The sequence below is a fragment of the Dromiciops gliroides genome, chromosome 2 (genome assembly GCF_019393635.1).
Source record: "Dromiciops gliroides isolate mDroGli1 chromosome 2, mDroGli1.pri, whole genome shotgun sequence".
NCBI classification, from domain to species: Eukaryota; Metazoa; Chordata; class Mammalia; order Microbiotheria; family Microbiotheriidae; genus Dromiciops; species Dromiciops gliroides.
This window is the reverse complement of record NC_057862.1, coordinates 436,034,051-436,053,366: the sequence shown is the minus strand read 5'-3', so window position 1 is coordinate 436,053,366 and position 19,316 is coordinate 436,034,051. Positions and strand designations below refer to the sequence as shown.

General features: G+C 41.1%; 1 protein-coding gene across 7 annotated transcripts in view; it reads right to left on the bottom strand.

The window, feature by feature from the left end:
- PNPLA7 (patatin like phospholipase domain containing 7) overlaps window positions 1-19,316 on the bottom strand; it is a 216,071-nt gene that overhangs the window by 153,574 nt on the left and 43,181 nt on the right. For all 7 annotated transcript variants that reach the window (XM_043982286.1, XM_043982285.1, XM_043982287.1 and 4 more), the window contains 3 exons: window positions 12,067-12,144; window positions 7,309-7,514; window positions 306-437 (listed from right to left, as the gene is read on the bottom strand). In XM_043982286.1, the coding sequence (XP_043838221.1) occupies window positions 306-437; window positions 7,309-7,514; window positions 12,067-12,144 (416 nt within the window). The remainder of the gene's footprint in view (window positions 1-305; window positions 438-7,308; window positions 7,515-12,066; window positions 12,145-19,316) is intronic.

Sequence of the window (19,316 nt, the reverse complement as noted above, 5' to 3'; positions counted from 1 at the left end):
GACTCATTAATTGAATAACACAATTAAATTATTGGCTTCTGTTCAATAAAAACCAGGGCCAGAGAATACTCTATTCCCCCAGCACCTACTCCAGGGTTGGCCTCTCAGAGTAAGAAATCTTTGATTGATTAGTCAATTTTGGAGCCCTGATAGGTCATCAATTATATGAATCCTGTCCACACTAATGTGATGCCATTAAAGGCCCAATGAGCTTCAGGACCACAGTGGTTAAAAAAAAAATTAGGATGAGAACTGACCTGACAATCTCAACATTCCCTCAAAGACATTTTTACTTTGTGCTTCACCTGTAAACTGCACGTCCAGCTTCTACCTCCATCCAGTCCAGGGCAAAATCTATCTGCCTCACAAATGAAGACATTCTCTTCACAACTGTGTGAGCAACAGCCAGGACAACACTTGGTCGCTTGCGCATAATCCTGTCAGAGAATATAAAATGTCATATAACATAACAGAATCAACCTTAAAGATTATGTACTCTGGGTACACTAATGAACTGTTGGTGGAGCTGTGAACTGGTCCAATCAGTCTAGAAAACCACTTCAAACTAAGCCCCAAAAGTTACTAAACTGTGCATACTCTTTGACCCAGCAATACTACTACTAGGTCTATATCCTGAAAAGATCAAAGAGAGAGGAAAAGGACCCACATGGACAAAAATATTTATAGCTACTCTTTTCATGATGGCAAATAACTGCAAACTGAAGGGGTGCCCATAAACTGAAGAATGGCTGAACAAATTATAGTATATGAATGTGATGTATTACATTATCACTATTGTGTCATAAGAATTATGAAGGAGAAGATTGGAAACCTTGGAAGAGATATGAAGTTATACAAAGCAAAGTGAGCAGAACAAGTTATACACTAACGATATTGTAGAGATAAACAACTTGAAAATACTAAGAAACTGATCAACACAATGACCAACCACAATTCCAAAGGACTCTTAATGAAACATGCCATCTAACTACAAATAGTTTATGAACTAAGTGCAGACATTTTTTCTTTTCTTTCTTTTCTCTTCCTTTTTTCTCTTTTCTTTTTTTTTAGAAGTGGCTAAAGCAGATTTGTTTTACTTGACTGTACACATATGTAATTGTTTTTATTTTTCTTGCCTTCTCAATGGGGAAGGGAGGAGTAATGGGGAGAGAGAATCTGGAACTGAAACAAAATAAATTTTTAAGAGATTATACATTTAAAATCCTTTTACTTTATAGACTAGGAATCAGAGATCCAGGAGAAATTACTTGCCTAAGATGACACAATAAGTTAGTTGAAATTTTCCTGAGGCTTCATTCATATCCTGTATACATCCAGTATGTCTAAGGTTTATTTCAGACATATGAAGACAACAGAGACTGGGACAGCTTGGAGTGGGTGCCCCTACCACTAGTACATGCAGTCAAACTGACACCCCTGGCTGTTCAAGTCCCTTGCTCTGATGTCACCTCATTCATAAGGACTCTATGGTAGCTTCTAAAGGATAGTGATAAAGATTGTGATCCCTGGCTTCAAAGCCCTGTAGTTTAAATAAATACCTCAGACATGTATTTTCAGATATATCCTAAGACATATCTTTTTGTATCATCTTATTCCTCCCGTCGGTCTTCTAGATTTCATTTTTTATAATTCACTCAAACAATCCAAACCTTCTCTTATCCTGCACTCTAGTCCTAGGAGATCCAAACATTAGAATTGTTTCCATGGCCTTAAAAAAGTTAGAGAAAAGCAAAAAAAGAATAACTGAAGACTAGCCGAGAAGCTAGATGAGAGCAGGCACAGGAAAGAATGGAAACATCTCTCTCCTAATCCTGAATCACTGTGTACAGTAGAAGCCACAGTGGGAATGTGACCTATGACTCTACAGAAGAATGTAAACTGCCTTGAATAAATGTAAGCAGCAAAAGAAGCTCCAACTATCCCATGAGAAAGCTTGCATGTGACCCTGGGCCATCCCTGGCACTCTACTATGCCTTCTGTTTCTATATATCTGACCTGGCCTGGGGTTGGTACAGGGATCCATAACACCATTCTGTCCTGCCACCAAGGATTGGGTCTCATGAGTGAACTCCCTTAAACAACCTAATTAACCTAAGAAACCCCAATAAATCTATATATATTCACTAGCAAGCTGGAATGGACCTCTCTTTCTTTTGGTATCTCACTATTGTCTCAAAGGGTCTGTATCCCTAGAATTGGCTCTCAGGGCAGAACAGATCAGCTCCCTTAAATCTGGCCTTACAACTGGTGTAGCTGGCAGGATAGTCTGTTCCCCTACAACTCTTGTGTCCTTATACACTTCAGTAGTGTCCTAAAGACTAATTACTCTTTTGGAAAGGAAGCTGAAATCCAATAAGAGAAATAAGCCAAGCAGAAGATAGTGCCAAACACCTGGCCTGCATTCACTCCTGGGCAAGAACAACCCTCCTAAAGACGTCACCAGCAAAAACCACCCAGCTGGTTACTTTTTTCCTATTACTGACTAGAATAAAGTACAAAATTCATACTAGATTTCAATGCTGTTCACTATGGATTCAAAACTAAAAGAACCTGCACCATGACCAACCAATAGTGACAAATCTCAAGTCTTGGTGCCTGCAGTTAGAAAGAGTGTCATAATTCATCTTGCTCAGACCCAGAGGTGAAATTAGGAGAATGATCATTTATCATTTAAATCAGTGATTCTTAATCTCTGGGGTGTCATGGATCCCATTTGCAATCTGACAAAGTCTATAGATGTCTTCTAAGAATGTTTTAAAATTCATAATCAAAGGAAATGCTATACATTTCAGTTGGAGATTACTAAAATTAAAGATGAAATTTTTCCCATCCAAGTTCACAGACCCTCTGAAATCTATCCCCGCATCACAGGTTAAGAACTCCTGATTTAAACAGACATTCCAATTCATCCCATTTGGCTATCCATGTGCCTCACAGGGAACAAATGTAATGGAGAGCATAGGTTTTAATGCGTCCTTTGAAAAAACAGGAAAGAAGAGCAACTCTGGCCCACTACACCCCCCACAATATTGGAGTAATATAAATAAGAACAGATCTATTCCTATCTGTGCTGATGCACTAAAGTTCTAAGCTCCTTACCAATCTGTGAAATGCAGATAAATTCTCCCAACTAAGGATGCAGATTCATCTCGTAGAAGCCATTTTGAGGCATACAGATCACAGAATAACACAGATAATCCAGCCCAATGTCTTCATTTTACACATAAGGAAACAAATACAGAGAAGGGTAAGTGACTTACCCAAAGACATACAGAAAGTCAATAGGGAAGCCGAGCCAATAACCAACCAGGAAAATAGTATTTTTTCTGTTGTAATGTGCAGAAGATGTCAGGCTGATGAAAAGTATTAGAAATCAAAAGTACTATTTCCTCCATAATCCTTAAGTGAAAATCAATCTAGGACTACTGATTATACAAGGAGATACACAACATGCATGTGTGTATGTATGTACATATATGTGTGTGTCTATGTCTATATGTACACACATACATCTATACACATATGCAAATATACACATATACATTTGTGTATACAATACATGTTATGATGGACAAGAGATATCTTTACAACTCAGGAAGAGCACACAATTCAAAGCCTTAAGTGTCCTTCTGAAAGTGCCTGACTAAAGGCAACATCATCACTGAGACAACAGTGACTGTGGAAAAATCAGGGATACATAATTCCAGATAGGGTCATTCTTTTTTTCTAACTATTTATAAAGCTGCAGTTATCTGTAATTCAATTACTGTGAACAAAATACGAATTTATCGCTTCTGACAGTGGGTTTGTCCTTTTGATAAATAGCAAGATTTTTTAAGTAGACAATCCCTAGAACATAATGGAAATGCATTTCTTTTTCTCTCCCTGATCCTGATGCCTGGTCCCCTGAAGGTTCTCCATTAAGGACTCAGAAAATTTCATGATTTCTCCCCAAGAGGTTTATTCTTAAAATGTCTCCACTGAAAAGACAGAAATTCAACACTAGCCACACTCCCTGGAATCACCACTCTGAAGAGAAGGGAAACGTGGGCATCAAGAAGCAGAAGTGTGATATATTTCCTGAACCATTCTGTTTCCCAAGCTCTCCAATTTTCTCAAGTGTCCAAGTTATATAAGCACTTCAGCCCCACCTTCAGAGTGTGATATTCAGAGAGTTTCAAGATCATGACCTCTTCCAGAAAAAAAAAATCAGAACAGACCCAGAGTTTGTAAATACTGTAGCTTTGTGACAGACGCTCCAACTATGAATATTTTTGTTACCCATAGTCTATGTCACGGTCTAATCACATGGCTAGAAAATGATATTTTTGCTATAATGAGCTTTGCTACAATTCTACAAACGTTTTAAAAAAGGCTTTGTAAATAGGACATTTTTACCATCTCCTTAAGGTTGGTGTCACCTTTTAAAATTCAAATTTAGTGGATATTAAGCTCAATTCTTATCCCACTCTTATCTTACTCTCAAAAGCACTCCTGGGCTAATGAAAGAACTCAAATCACTACAATCACGTGAGAAGAAGACACCCACAGGGTCACTGAAGACCTCCGTTGAACTCTGAATACTGACCATGCTATAGCCTCCATTAGTAGACTGTCCAAGCTCATGCTGTTCTTCTAGCTGCTCTACTCTCCCATTATTTCAGCCTCCACTTCCCCTTTAGCACCCCCAAAGTCCCCCGACTAGAACAAGTTTAGATTAAAAGTGACAATCTAAGAAACAGAAGGAAGTAGTTATAAAGGTATGCACAAAAGCAACCCTTGTAGAATATTCCCTGCAACTGGCCATAATATGTTTGTATTCGAGGATTAGGCATCTTTAAACCAACTCCCCAAACTCAAATGGTATTCTGGGAGCCCTTTCCTTATATTTCTTACCTCCATAGAACCCATGTGTTCTCTAGGGCCCATGGTGCTCCTATGAAACCAAATTGGCATTTAGTGAAGAGATCCAGGAAGATGATAAAATTCATAGAGCCCCTGCTTGGTTCTAGATGGCCTGGAGGAATCTCAGTTTCTTAAAGCACACTTCCCCCATCTCAAATTGAAACACTGAAAGACAATATCCTAAAACTGACTTTCCTGTAAGGGAATTTTCCTGACATTGAGAGTTAAATCATATTAAAAACAACTTGAGTGGCAGCAAGCTTGAATGAGTCTTCAGAGTGAGACCTGAGGGATGCCCAGAACTGCCCTGGCATCCTTGGTGGTCAAAGGTATGTTGGTGCCAAGCAATATCAAAAGGAGCCAGGCCTCTGATGCAGGAGATTAACCTGTGGTTATGACATGCCCAGACCCTGAACCACCATGGTGCCCAGGGCCATGAGACTATCAGAGTAGGCCCCTAGAAAGCTACTTTCCTGGGCAAAGTGAAGAGGTGACAATAGTTTCAGGTCTCTGTGCTAGTGCCCAGTAGGGAGGAAGTGACTAAGGTTATCTTCCCACAGAGAGAATTCACCTAGTCTGCCTTCCCTCCTAACCCTGCGTCTCCTAAAGGGATCCTTTAGCTCCTCTTGCTCAGACTAAGTTGCAAGGCACAGTTTCAGAACCATAGCTGTGGTCATGTGTTTGCACCACCTACAGTACAACCCCTGCAGCCATGGACATTTCTGAACACCATGTCTGGTCTCCAAAAATAGGTTACTTTTTCCTTTTCAAAAGACTAAAGCCAAATAATAAACCTAATAACCAAACTCCTCATTATCCAGACTCATCTTTTCACTCAAGGATTTCCAACAGCTCTGAATACATCTCCCAGAACGTAGGTTTCTCTTTTTGCTAAATGGGGGTCCCCAGTACGTGGATAATTCAGTCTGGTAGCCTCCCTCTCCCTATTTGGAGTCAAAAAGATGAAAATAGAGACTAAGAAAATCCCAACAATCCCCCTGAAGTGTGACTGAGCTCAATTCACTCCCCCAAATCTAGCAGTAGCATCTGCTGCTCTGCCCAACAATAAACCATGGTGATGCAGGGAAGGGATGTGTTAACATGAGCAGGAGAATGCAATCCCAAGCAAAGCAGAAAGGAGACCACATAACACTTTCATCCTGACTTAGATGAGAGTTTATAAAGAATTAAAGCTGGGGATGACACTCAGTTGGACAAGGATAACACCTTGTAGAGAACTAGATTGAAATTTAAAATTACTTTGACATGTTGGTAAAGGGGATGGATAAAAACAGACTAAAATTTAAGGACAAATGGAAAACAATTCACTTAAAAAAGAAAATTAAACTGCATAATTATAATGAAAAAAATGGGCTGATTTTGAGTAAGCACAGCAGAAAGAAAAAGCAAAAGAGCAAAGTAGACCAGAGACCAAACAAGAGTTAGGAATGTGGAGCTATAGCTCACAAAGCAAAGTATGATCTAGTCATAGGGAACAGTATTGCATGAAGGACCCCAAGAAGTAATCTTCCCTGAACCCTGGTATATCTTTATGACCCATCATTCCTTCTGGTGTTCCTTTGCTGGTAGGAAAATGATTCAAAATAGGCTGGAAATTATTTTGGTTGCTTAAGACTGTGACAAGGGACAGCTAGGTGGCGCAGCAGATAAAACACCAGCCCTAGATTCAGGAGGATCTGAGTTCGAATCTGGCCTCAGACACTTGACACTTACTAGCTGTGTGACCCTGGGCCACACCCTCACTGCCCCACCAGGAAAAAAAAAAAAAGACTATGACAAATGTCAGAAATTCAACTGAACTAAGGAAAAAAATAAGAGGAAGCCATGGTATAGTTGACTGAGTTGGTATGAGTGGCACCATTAAAATCAGAAGGTTCAGATTCCAGATCTGCTATTAAGTATTTATGTGACCTCAGGCAAAAAAAGATCATCTCTCTATGCCTGTTTCCTCAACCCCCTCATTTGAGAGAGGTGGACCAGATGAGCCTTAAGGTCTCTGTCAGCTCTATATCCTATAATCCTAGGGTGACATAATCAGTATCAGTAGCACTGGCATAAAAGCATTCATTAGGGTAAAAACCAATATCTTATATTTCCTAGAGGGCCCTTTATCTAAGAAGCAACCCCCAAATATATACTATCAGCCCCTTCTGTCCAAATACAACACCTTTCAGCTCTTGTAACAGTACTAACACTGGGCCCAAACATCATCAGTCTACAGCTCCAAGAAAAAAATGGGTTGTTTGGCATTCTGAACACTTTCAGCTCTAGAGTGTAAGGACTTAAGATAACCCGCTCATCTACTTATGAAATGTTATCTGCCCCTGAAACAAAAGTAGGGCATCTGTATAAGGGACTCACTCATAGAAATTTGACTTGGAGATGGAGAGGAAGCAACATTCTTTGTTGGCCTTGATGGTAAAGATAAGTGGCTCCCCTGTAAGTACTGACAGTTGGCCTACCAGCTCCCCAGGATGAGTGATAAATAGGCATGTATTTTCTTCACTGTCAATCTTCTGCTGATATACATGTAGCATCCCAGAGATCACAAACAGGATGTTGACATCCTAGCCAAGACAAAATCATATATTAGCTTATTAATGGCTTCTGAAAGTACAAATGAAACATTTATTATGCAAAAGTAAAGGGAGATTATAGAACAAGGGCATGGCAGGCACCAGGAACAGAGAAAACATTAGAGATTTTGCAGAGGGAAATAATGTAGTCTAGAAAGACAGAGCTCAGGATTACTGATGTTACTGAAACTTAGCTGGCAGTAATAAAAGTTGCTTGGAATCAAAATAGAAGCATTTGTGCCTCTGAGAATCCAACCAAGAGGACAAAAGTTGTCTGGGTCATGTTTTCTATATGCTTCTCCTGGGCTGTGGGAAAAAGCTTCATCTTCTTCAGAAAAACTTAAAAATACTTTGCTGTCAGTTTCTTCCCTATCAGAGCTGCTTTTGTGTGGGGTATGTGCTTCAAGTTTGTCAATGTCCTTTCCAAAGTGTAACACTAAGAACAGGACACAATACTACAGATGTGGGCTGATGAGTACAGAATATCACAGGATAAATTAAAAACCTTCCTTGTTTTGGACGTGAGGCCTTTCTTAAGGCAGCCTAGGGCTGTATTCACTTTTTTTGGCTGACATATCACATTGACTCATTTTGAGCTTGGGTCTTTTTTCTTAAAAATTATTTTCTAATCATGCCTTTCCCATTCTGCACAAACACAGGTTTTTGGACCGAAGTATAAACTTTACATTTATCCCTAATGAATTTCACCTAATTAGATTTGACTCACTGTTCTAACCTGTTCACATTTTTTTCAGATTCTTTTTCATCCAATGTGTTAACTGTCCCTCACAGTTTTATGTGATCTGCAAATTTGAAAAATATGCCACCTTTGTCAAACTAAGTTAGTAACAAAAATGCTAAACATCATGGGGTAAGTTTAGATACCTGAGGCACTCCCCTGGAGATCTCCCTTCAAACTGCCACAAATAGTATTTGAATCCAATCACTTAACCATTTTTCAATCTACCTAATTCTATGATCATTTAAGCTACATCTCTCAATTTCGTCTATGAGAATCGTAAATGTTTGCTGAAATTTAGATATACTATGTCTCCAGCATTCCCCAATCTAATGGTATCCAACAAGACTAGTAACCCTTTGTCCATTGTGGATAACAAACAAAAAATCCTGAAGGTATCTCACAGAGCTAACAATGGATAGGACTAAGTTTTGTGACTCCTTTACACATAATGTCTGACTTTCATGCCATACTGACTTTTAAAAAACCCTCTATCTCTCTCTGTCACAGTCTTCTGACTCGTGGAGCCAATTGTGAGAAAATAATGGGTTTTGGGGGGACCCAGAGACCCCTCACTGGAGGGCTTAACTCAAGAGCTTTGCCTGATCTCTTTCAGAGCCATCCCAGAGTCAGTAAAGTTGGAGCTCTGACTCTGAATAGAGACAATAGAGATTAAAATCACACCATCCTGAGAGCTTTGCTCTCAGAAGTCTTTTAGAGACCCTGAGCAGCTGCAGGGTGCTGCTCATTTTGATATGGACCACCCTCAAGTGATGCCAATCAATGGACTTGAATTTTGCTGCCCAATTAGCTTGGATCAATGTGCAGTGACCCACCTCTACCGGAGAAGAGATAAAAATCCTTGGGGAGAGGGGGCTGGCTCTCTTTCCTCTCTCCTCTGCTGCACCTCTCCCATGTACTGAGTTACCTTACCCTGGGGCTGGCTCTGCCCAGGCCCCCCCCCCCCGCCTGGGATTCTATGCTGAGGTTGGTCAAATTTATAATAAATGCTAAATGCCAAAGACTGGTGCTATAGCCTCTAATTTATAAGTAGCAATATATTAGAAACCCCAGCTAGGTTCCCTATATCTTAGAACAGAGACAGACACCCCCAATATATTTCCAACGACACACAATGTTTTAGGGAATATACATGAGAAGATATGGGACATCAAGCACAAGTATCTCTAATTTGTTTTCCTCTTTATAGCCTTTACCTTCCTCTATCTTTTCATCCTTCTCTCTCAAAAGCTAATCCTCTTGCCCCTGTGCTCTAGATCCCACTTTTTCCATGCTCCTGATAGATTTTCCTCATTCTTCTTCCCTTCTCTGCTATTTTCATTAACATTTCCCAGCAGTCTCCTTCACTTCTGTCTGAAGTCCACCCACCTTGAAAAAAGCAGCAACCACCACCACTATCACCACCCCTCTCACTTGCCATCACCTATATAAGACTTTTCCCTTTCCACCTTCTTACATTTGCACATTTGTCACCCTTGAAATCTGACTAAACAAATCCTCATTATCCCCACTGGTGCAGGTCCGACCATGTCACCCCTCTCCTCAATAAACTCCAATGGCTTCCAGGATCAAATATACAATCCTCTGTCCGGCAATCAAAGTCCTTTTATAAGCTAACATACACATAGCCCGCCCTAGCTTTGGAATCTTCTGAGCCCTTCCTCTCCCGCTCTTCACTGTTCTTCCGTCCAGTGACACTAGACTCCTGGCTGTTCCACAAACAAGACACACCATCTCCTGGTTCCAGGAACTTTCTTGGGCTGTCTCCCATGTCTGGAGTGCTCTCCCTTATCTGGCTTCCCTGGCTTCCTTCAAATTCCAATTTATATGGGAAGCCTTTTCAGGTGCCCCTTATTTCTAGGGTCTTCCCTCTGTTAATTATTTCCTACTTTTCCTACCTATGGCTTGTTTGTCTATATTTGTTTCCCTTATTAGATTGTAAGTTCCTTGAGGACGGGGACTATCTTTTGCTTCTTTTTGGACCCCAGTGCTTAGCACAGTGCCTGCCACATAGTGGGTATTTAATAAATGCTTCCTGACTGACAGATAGCTGACCTAATTAACTTCACCCTATTCTGTCTTAATTTTGAATCCCCTCTACATCACTGATTGATACTCAGATGCTGTCTTCCATTTATTGATATTCCTCTCTATGTTCTTGTGTCAGCACATGTGCTATGTTGTCTCCCCGAGTTGATTTTGAGCTACCTAAGGATACTGAACTTATGTCTAATTTGTAGCCCCCCAGGATTTCTAGAACCATCTCTGTATACTGTGGATACTCAATAAATGTAGCTGACTCACTGACAGTTTCAGAGAGAACTGCAATATGCAGGAGTAAAACTGGCTGGGGGCTGGAATTAAATAAGCAGAAAAATTTGCCCCTGGAGTTTTCCCTGAACACACATCTGAGGCCTAAAGCAGGTGGAAGAGTGAGTCATCGCTGCTTTGTGTACTCAGCTAACACAGTGTTTCTCCTATGAAAAGCAAAAGCCTCTCTTTGTCAGTGTGGGCTCCTCTGAGAGCTTAAAGCTGAAGTAGAAGGAAAGGAGAGAAAATGAGGAGAAAAGGGTGGGAACAGGAACAAGTGAAGACACATTGCTGAGGAAGGCCACTTCATGGGAAGGGAGTTTCAGTGAGAATATCAGAACTATGACAAAAAACAGAGAGAGAGTGAGAGAGAGAGAGAGACAGAGACAGAGACAGAGACAGAGAGAGAGCGAGAGAGAGAGCAAGCAAGCTATTTCCAGAGGTACCAGTAAATGTTGTTGACATAGATGTCATAACATAATTGAGAAGACATATCATGGCCTTCCTATTACTGAGAAAAGGCTTAGACCAACTTGTCCCCCATAGCATCCCTTAGGCTGCAGTTCTTCAACTCTTTTATGTTCTGCCATATACATACATTAAAATGGCTAATGCATGGATAGAGCACCGGCCCTGGAGTCAGGAGTACCTGAGTTCAAATCCGGCCTCAGACACTTAACACTTACTAGCTGTGTGACCCTGGGCAAGTCACTTAACCCCAATTGCCTCACTAAAAAAAAAAATGGCTAATGCACATAAAAAAGTACAAGGACTCATTGTTAAAGAGAGATTTAGCTTTCCTGTGCAAGGAGCAGGAATGGCCAAGATCCTGAGTTCCCTGATCCACACTAAACAGCTGAAGCCATTGTTCCTGTCCTATTGAATTCAATGAGCATTTATTTAGTGCCCACTATGCACAAGTAATTGCTCTACGTTCTGGGACTACACAGATTAAAATGATGAAATTCTTGCTTTCAAGGAGCTCAAATCCTAGTAGACAGGATGTAGCATGCACACAGATATGTCAGTAATAGAGTAGGATGTGATGAGGACAAAGAGGAAAACCAGACATACTGTTTCAGCTGAGAGGGTCAGGGTAAGGAGATTGCCACAAGATTCCACAGAGGAGGTAGCATCTGAGCTGAACCTTGAAGAAGAGGATACTGGAAGATGGGAGACAGAGCAAGTGGATGCCCCAGGTGTGACGGGGAGTACACACAAAGACATGGAGGCAGGAAAGAGTGTGTCAGGTTCAGGAGCAGTAAGCAGTCCAAGCTTGGGCCAAATGCTCCTCCTATTTCTCCAGACCCACTTCAGCAGAGAAATTAACCTCAACTAGTATTGGGAGTAGTCATTTCCCTTCTCTAAATATATATTCCCCTCTTCAAAAATGCCCTTATGATGGGAAAGCTTGGAATCCAGGTGCTAGCAGCAGATACCAATCCTCTCCTTTTACCTTCACCTCTTACTCACCTGGTCTCCTTGTTTTGACACCATGGTACCCGCAGGTACATGAAGCAAGGTCACTCTGTTATCCAAGAGTGAAGGATCCTGAGGAGGAAAATTAGAAATGGAAATGGTTTCAGCAAACAACACCTCAAACAGGCAAGTTACAACAGAATAGGTAGGAATTTGCTTACAAGATTCCTGTTTCTTTCCTATAAGCAAGAAAAACAATTGGAGGTTTGGAGGTGATAGGTAAGAAAAACCCCACTGTGAAGCAAGGAGAGAAAGAAAATCTAGGAATAGACATAGAAATGAAAGAAGACATTCTTGGAAACTATATGGTCCTCTCCCTCCCTCTTTCCTCTGTAGTTTTTAGCCAAACAAACAAACAAAACCTACATAATAATCACCTGGACCCTCCAGCCATCACGAGGCAGAAATCTAAGTAAATTAATGTGTGACTGACAGGGCTCTGGAACCCCAGAAAGAAGTCATCCTAACCAGTGAAAAGAATTAAAAGAAGCTTATATTTGAAAGGGACTTTAGAGATCACATAGCCTATCTCACCTGAAGGATAAATCCTGTCTCCTCTCCTCAACCTATTCAAACCACTTCTCTACTCTCACCTCCTTCTCAGCAAATGATTCTAACATCTATATCTAGAACCAGATGCCCAGTAGACATGTCAAACTCAACATATCCAAAACAGAACTCATGTTTTCCCCAAAACTATCCCTACTTCTGAATTCCCTTTTACTTTTCTTGTTAGTCTTACTAAGCTCACTCTCACACATCCAATATATCCAATCTGTTGCAAAGTTTGTCATTTCTGCCTTCACAACATTTTTTCCTCACAGCCACTATAGTGGTTCAAGTTCTCATCAGCTCATGTCTAGACTACTACAGTGGTACTCTGGTTGGTCACTTCGTCTCAATCTCTCCCCACTTCAATCTATCCTTCATTCAGTTGCCAAAATGATTTTCTTAAAAGTAAGATATACCAACATCACTTCCTTACTCAGTAAACTCCTATGGCTCCCTATTACCTCTAGGATCAAATATAAACTGTGCTCGGCATTTAAACCTATTAATAACCTGCACTGCATGCTTCCTACTTTTCTAGTCTCCCTACATTTTACTCCCTTCATACTCTAAGATCCAGCTACATTGTACCACTGTTCCTTGCACATGATATACCATTTCCTTCCTCCATGCCTTTGCACTGGCTGTTCCCAATGCCTGGAATATTTTCCCTCTCTATCTCCACCACTAAGTTTTTCCTGACTTCCTTCAAGTTTTGACTCAAATCCCACCTTCTTTAAGAGGCCCTTCCTGGTCCATCTAGCTGCTAATGTCTTCCCCTTTGAGGTTACCTCCCATCTGCTCTTTATAAATCACGCATATTCCTAGTTACTTACATATTGTCTCCCACTATAGAATGTGCCTCCTTAAGAGCAGGGACTGTTTTTGTTGTTAGTAGTATCTTCCAGTGCTTAGCAAAGTGCCTGGCACAAAGTAAGCACTTAATAATTGTTTTTTGATTGACAGATTGACCATTCCTTCTCAGTCTTGTCTGAAGGTTCATCATCCATATCCTGTCCCCTTTCCCTCTCTTGGTGATCTCACCAGCTCTAATAGATCCAATTATCATCTTTATGTATATAACTCCCAGATCTACTTATCCATTCCTCATCTTTCTCCTGAATTCCTCCAATTGCCTCACCAACTACATCAACAAATTAGACGTTTGTACCAAAATATTACACCATATGCATCTCAAACTCAACTTGTCTAAAGTATAACTCACTGCCTTCTCCCCAAACTTCCCTTTTTCTGTTGAAGGAATCACCAGCATCCTTCCAGTCATGCAGGTTTACCAACTCAGAGTCATTCTTGACTCTTTCCTTCTCTTTATTCCTCATATATAATCAGGTGCCAAGTCTTAACAATTCTACTATCTCCCTATCTTCTGCATCAATTCCCTTCACACCACCATGCTAATTTAATCCCTCCTCAACTCTAACCTAGACTACTGCAATAATGTCCTAATTGGACTTGCTGCTTCAAGTCTCTTCTTTCTCCAACCCATTCTCCAAGTAGATGACAAAGTAATATTCCTATAGCACAGCTCTGACCATGTCTCTTGTCTGCTCAGGAAGCTTCAGTGCCACACACACCCCCCCCACCCCCCCACCCCCCCACCCCCCCGCTTCTAGTATAAAATACAAACTCTAGCATTTTTTTTAAGTGAGGAAATTGGGGTTAAGTGACTTGCCCAGGGTCACACAGCTAGTAAGTGTTAAATGTCTGAGGCTGGATTTGAACTCAGGTACTCCTGACTCCAGGGCTGGTGCTTTATCCACTGCGCCACCTAGCCACCTCATTTAATGTCCTTTTAAATCTACTCCAAACTATCTTTCTAAACTGATTTCACATGACTCCCATTCAGACTTGCTTTTATTTTCCAATTAAATTGTCCAAATTTGAGTTTCCTGAAACATGAAATTCCTTCTCTTGTCTTCGTGCCGAAGCACAGACTATCTCCCATGTCTGGAAGGCTCTTCCTCTAACCCTCTGCCTCTTGGAATTCCTAACTCCCTTTAAAACTTAGCCCAAATGCTACCTCTTACATAAGACCTCTCCTCATCTCCCACCATCAAGCCATTAGTGTTCTCTCCACTGCCACCCCTCCAATTGCTCTGTATTAACTTAATACATGTTTTTACATATTTACTTATCTGTGTATTATTCCTCTTCCCCCCACCCTGTAAAAATAGAAGGTCTGTGAGGCCAGGGACTACTTCACTTTTCCCTTTGTATCTCTAGTACTTAGCACAATGCTTGGGATGGTTCGAACTGAATTCATGTCCACCCTGTGTTCCTTTTTCCAGGCTAAACATTTCCGAGGGCAAAGCTCAAGGCATCAGTATAGCAGAGCAAAGCCCTATGACTAGTACATGAAAAAGATACTACTGCTAGGCTTGGAAATTCTTACTATTTGATTGTACTGCCTCTTCCAGTCATCCATTTCCTAAGAAGTGAGCAACCCCTTCTGATGGATTCTGGCAGTTATAATTGACAGTTCTGAGTAATCACAGTGAGCAGAAACTCCAAAGTTTGAGAGACTTATGTCTCTACTCATTTACCCTCTCCAGACACACATCAGCTTTGGTTTGCTCAACAAGGTCACTTCCCCTTCACCCTCCATTGGCATCAGTAATTGCTGTATTAACAGTGAGACTAAGGATGTGTCTCATTTGGAGCTACTACTCCAAACAGGTACCTCTGTATGTTTGGTTGGAAGTAGTGCTTAGTGTGGTAATCCAACCTCAATTCAGCCTGACATCAATATCTTCCCTCCATCAACGAATCACCTCTCCAGACTTCTGAACAGAGTCCCTCCATTCTTTTTTTTCTATTTTTCTTTTTTTTTTTTTTTTTGTGGAGCAATGAGGGTTAAGTGACTTGCCCAGGGTCACACAGCTAGTAAGTGTCAAGTGTCTAAAGCTGCATTTGAATTCAGGTCCTCCTGAATCCAGGGCCGGTGCTTTCTCCACTGTACCACCTAGCTGCCCCGAGTCCCTCCATTCTTAACAAGCTTCTTATTATCCCCATGCATCTCTCATTGACTTCCATCTCTGTGTTTTTACATATGCTACTCTTTCTTGGCATGTCTATCATTTTCTTTAAGATCTAGATCAATACTTAATGCCTTCAGAGAAACATGATCCTAGCAAAATTTCCCTATACTCACAGGCTATACCTTTGCTTTTTGTTCTTCCTTCAGTACTCATACATAGGGCTTGTACTATTATCTTATAATTCATTGTGTTTTATACTTGTTTTTTATGTATGTAAGTCTTGTGTTACCAGTGAGACCGTCAGCATCCTGAGGATGGAGATCATGTCTTTTGGGTTCTGCATCATCCTCCTTGATCCCCAAATACCTAGCACATAGTAGATAGGAAAATGCAGCCAAAGGGTACTTGAGAGATATTTGTTGAATTAAAGAAAATCAGAATGATTATGGATAGAAGCTTCCCAACATGGAGGGGAGATAAGGGTGGGAGAATGAAGGAAAGAGTTATATATTGTCCCATATGGAAGTTCCTAAGGCTCAAACTTGCTATTACAAAGGGAACCTGGATGAGAGCAGAGGGAATTTACAGTATTAGCATGAATATTCTAGAAGTAAAGGATGCTGAAGCTAGCAATGATTTTTTTTTTCAGGGCAATGAGGGTTGAATGACTTGCCCAGGGTCACACAGCTAGTAAGTGTCAAGTGTCCAAGGCAGGATTTGAACTCAGGTCCTCCTGAATCCAGGGCCGGTGCTTTATCCACTGCACCATCTAGATTCCCCAGCTAGCAATGATTTGTAATAGGGAAAGAAAAAATGGAAGGTATGAGGCAAGTGTGTGGATACAGAAGGTTTAACTGGTAGTAGAGGGGGAAACTGGAACACAGAGGATGAGCAGATGCAACCTACTGGACTTGATCAGATACCAAAGCATTTCTTGGTGGGTAAAATTGGGGAAGTGGTTTGTCTGCAAAGTAGAAGTTAGAGCTAGAGTTATGACAGTTGTGGTCTATGTTCAGGTTCAGCACTTATTTACCCAGCTATAGCCCAGTTTCCTGAGCAGCAACACAATAAAATCTTTCCCACTATCTAGCCTCATAGATACCATGTTTTTCTTCCATGAGACCTCTACGGTATTCAAATGGTGAATAAAGTCATACTGCTAACTTCCATTAGGAATATACCCCAGAGGCTCACAACACTTGAAGTTAACCCTTTCCTAAGCATTCTTTTTTCTGAAGCCTTTGCAAATTTTAACTTAGCTCTTCATAGCCACAAGACAGCTAGAACTGGATTGTATAGGGTTCTAGAACCTCAAGATGCCCCATGTGATGGTGATCCACTCTCAAGGACATAATTCAATCAGTGGTATCCTGAAAAACTTGGAAAGAAATAGGGGATACTTAATCCCCTGCTATTCCTCCTTCCCAACATTTTCTAGAGCAGGAAATCCATTCACAAACTGAATAGTCTACCTTACCCTAAAATCACATGTCTCAGAACAGCTGCCCTTTCACCTCTTTATGGCACTGGTCAATGCACTGGTTTTTTTTGTTTTTTGTTTTTCAATGCACCGTTAAGAGAGAAGACACATAAAATGAAACCAAGGCCCAGAGAGGTCAAACAACCTGCCCACAGCAATACAGCCAAATATCAGAGCTGAGCCTCAAGCTCAGTTCTTCCAACCGAGAGTCCAGAACTTGTTCCACCACAGCATATTGGCTCTCTGTTCCAGGGATGAGGAAAACTTTTTGTGCTCACAATTTTTGGCTTTTCATCCAGCTCACACCAGAGGTGTCTACGCAGGCTCTGTCCTGGGCCCCCTTCTCTTCTTCCTCTTTACTATTTTACTTGGTGACATCACCTTCTACGATTTCAACTATTGTCTCTAAGCTAATGATTCTCAAATCTACTTCAGACTATGTCCCATGGTCAGCTTACACTCAACACGTCCAAAACTGAAAGCCATCTGTTAAGGGCTAAAATTCTAGCTAAACTGTCTAAAATATCTAATGAGTGGTCGCCAATAAATTATAAGCTTTAGCAAGAGTTAGACTTTTAAGCATTTATTAAGGAGAATAAGAATTTGGTAAAGAGAGAGAAAAAGGCCTAGATTCCTATCTATTAAAGGGAGAGCACATTTTTAGCTCCCTTCTCCGCCAGAGTCCAGAGGAAAGAGCGCGAGAGCGAGCGCCAGTCTCTTCCTTCCTCTTCCCACTAGCCCGCGTCACTTCCTGACTCCTGGTCTTGCCCTCAAAGACCTTCGCTTCATGGGCAGAACTCTTCTACAGTTAAGTCTCCAGCAGGTGGCGTCATTCCAATCTTTTCCCAAGAAACCTCCCCCCCTTCCAAATTCCTCTTCTACCATCATCTCTACACCACCATATATTCCTAGTCACCCAGGTTCCCAACCAAGGTGTTACCCTCAACTCTTCTCTCCCTCTCATACCCCACATCCAATCTCTTGCCGAGGCCTAGTGATTTCACCTTTGTAATATCTCTTTATTTTATGCCCACTTCTATCTTCTCACACTGCCACCACTTTGCTGCAAGCCCTTATCATCTCAGGCCTGGACCATTGCAATAGCCTTCTCGTTGGTCTTCCTGCCACAAGTCTCACTCTACTCCATTCATCCTCTACTCAGCAGTCACCTCCTTCCTATTCCTTACATCTCCAGAAGCTGGATATTCTCACTGGCTGTTGGAACCCTCTATCTCCTCATCTCCATCTCCAAGCTTTTCAGGTTTTCTTCAAGTCTCAGATAAAACCCCATCTTCTATAATAAATCTTTCCTGAACTCCTCTGTCCCCTCTATTATCTCTAATTTATCCTGCATATATGTTGTTCATATGTAGTTGTTTTTCTTGTTGTTCCCCCCTTAGACTTGAGTTCCTCCTCTTGAGAGAAGACACTATATAGAGGGCTGGGCCTGGAGTCAAGCATATCTGAATTCAAATCTGTCCTCAGACACTTACTACCTGTGTGACCCTGGGCAAGTTACTTAACCTGTTTGCCTCAAGTTGCCTCCACTGTAAAATGGAGATAATAACAGCACCTACCTCAAAAGTTCATTTTAAGGATCAAATGAGATATTTGTAAAGTGCCTGGTATACAGTAGATGTTTAATAAATGCTTATTGACTGATCATCTCTTTTATCTCCTTTATTGTGCCTCTTTTCAGTCTGTAAATATCTTCATAGTAACTACTAATCATTCTTCAACCCCCCCTCCATTTGAACCATTAAGATAGTTCTTGATTCATGTATCTCCCTTATTTGTCATAGGTTCCATTTCCAATTTTCCCTATTCAGTCAGTCAGTCAGTAGACTATGTGCCAGGCATTGTGCTAAGCACTAGAGATATAAAGAAAGGCAAAAGACAGTCGTCCTTGCTCCCAAGGAGCCCACAGTCTATGTGAAGGAAGCTAACATAGACACAGCTCTGTATAGACAAAGCTATATACAGGAGAAGTAAGAAACAACAAAGAGAGGAAAGGCACTAGAATTCAGAGGTGTTAGGGGAAGCTTCCTATAGAAGGTATAATTCTGGCTGAGACCTACAGGAAGCCAGAGAGCTCAGTAGTCAGAGTGGAGGGAGAGCATTCCAATGGGAGAAAGACAATAAAAATGCCCAGTCTGTTGAAAGAGAATATTGTTGGAGGCAAAATCAGGAGATCGATGTCACAGGATTATAGAGGA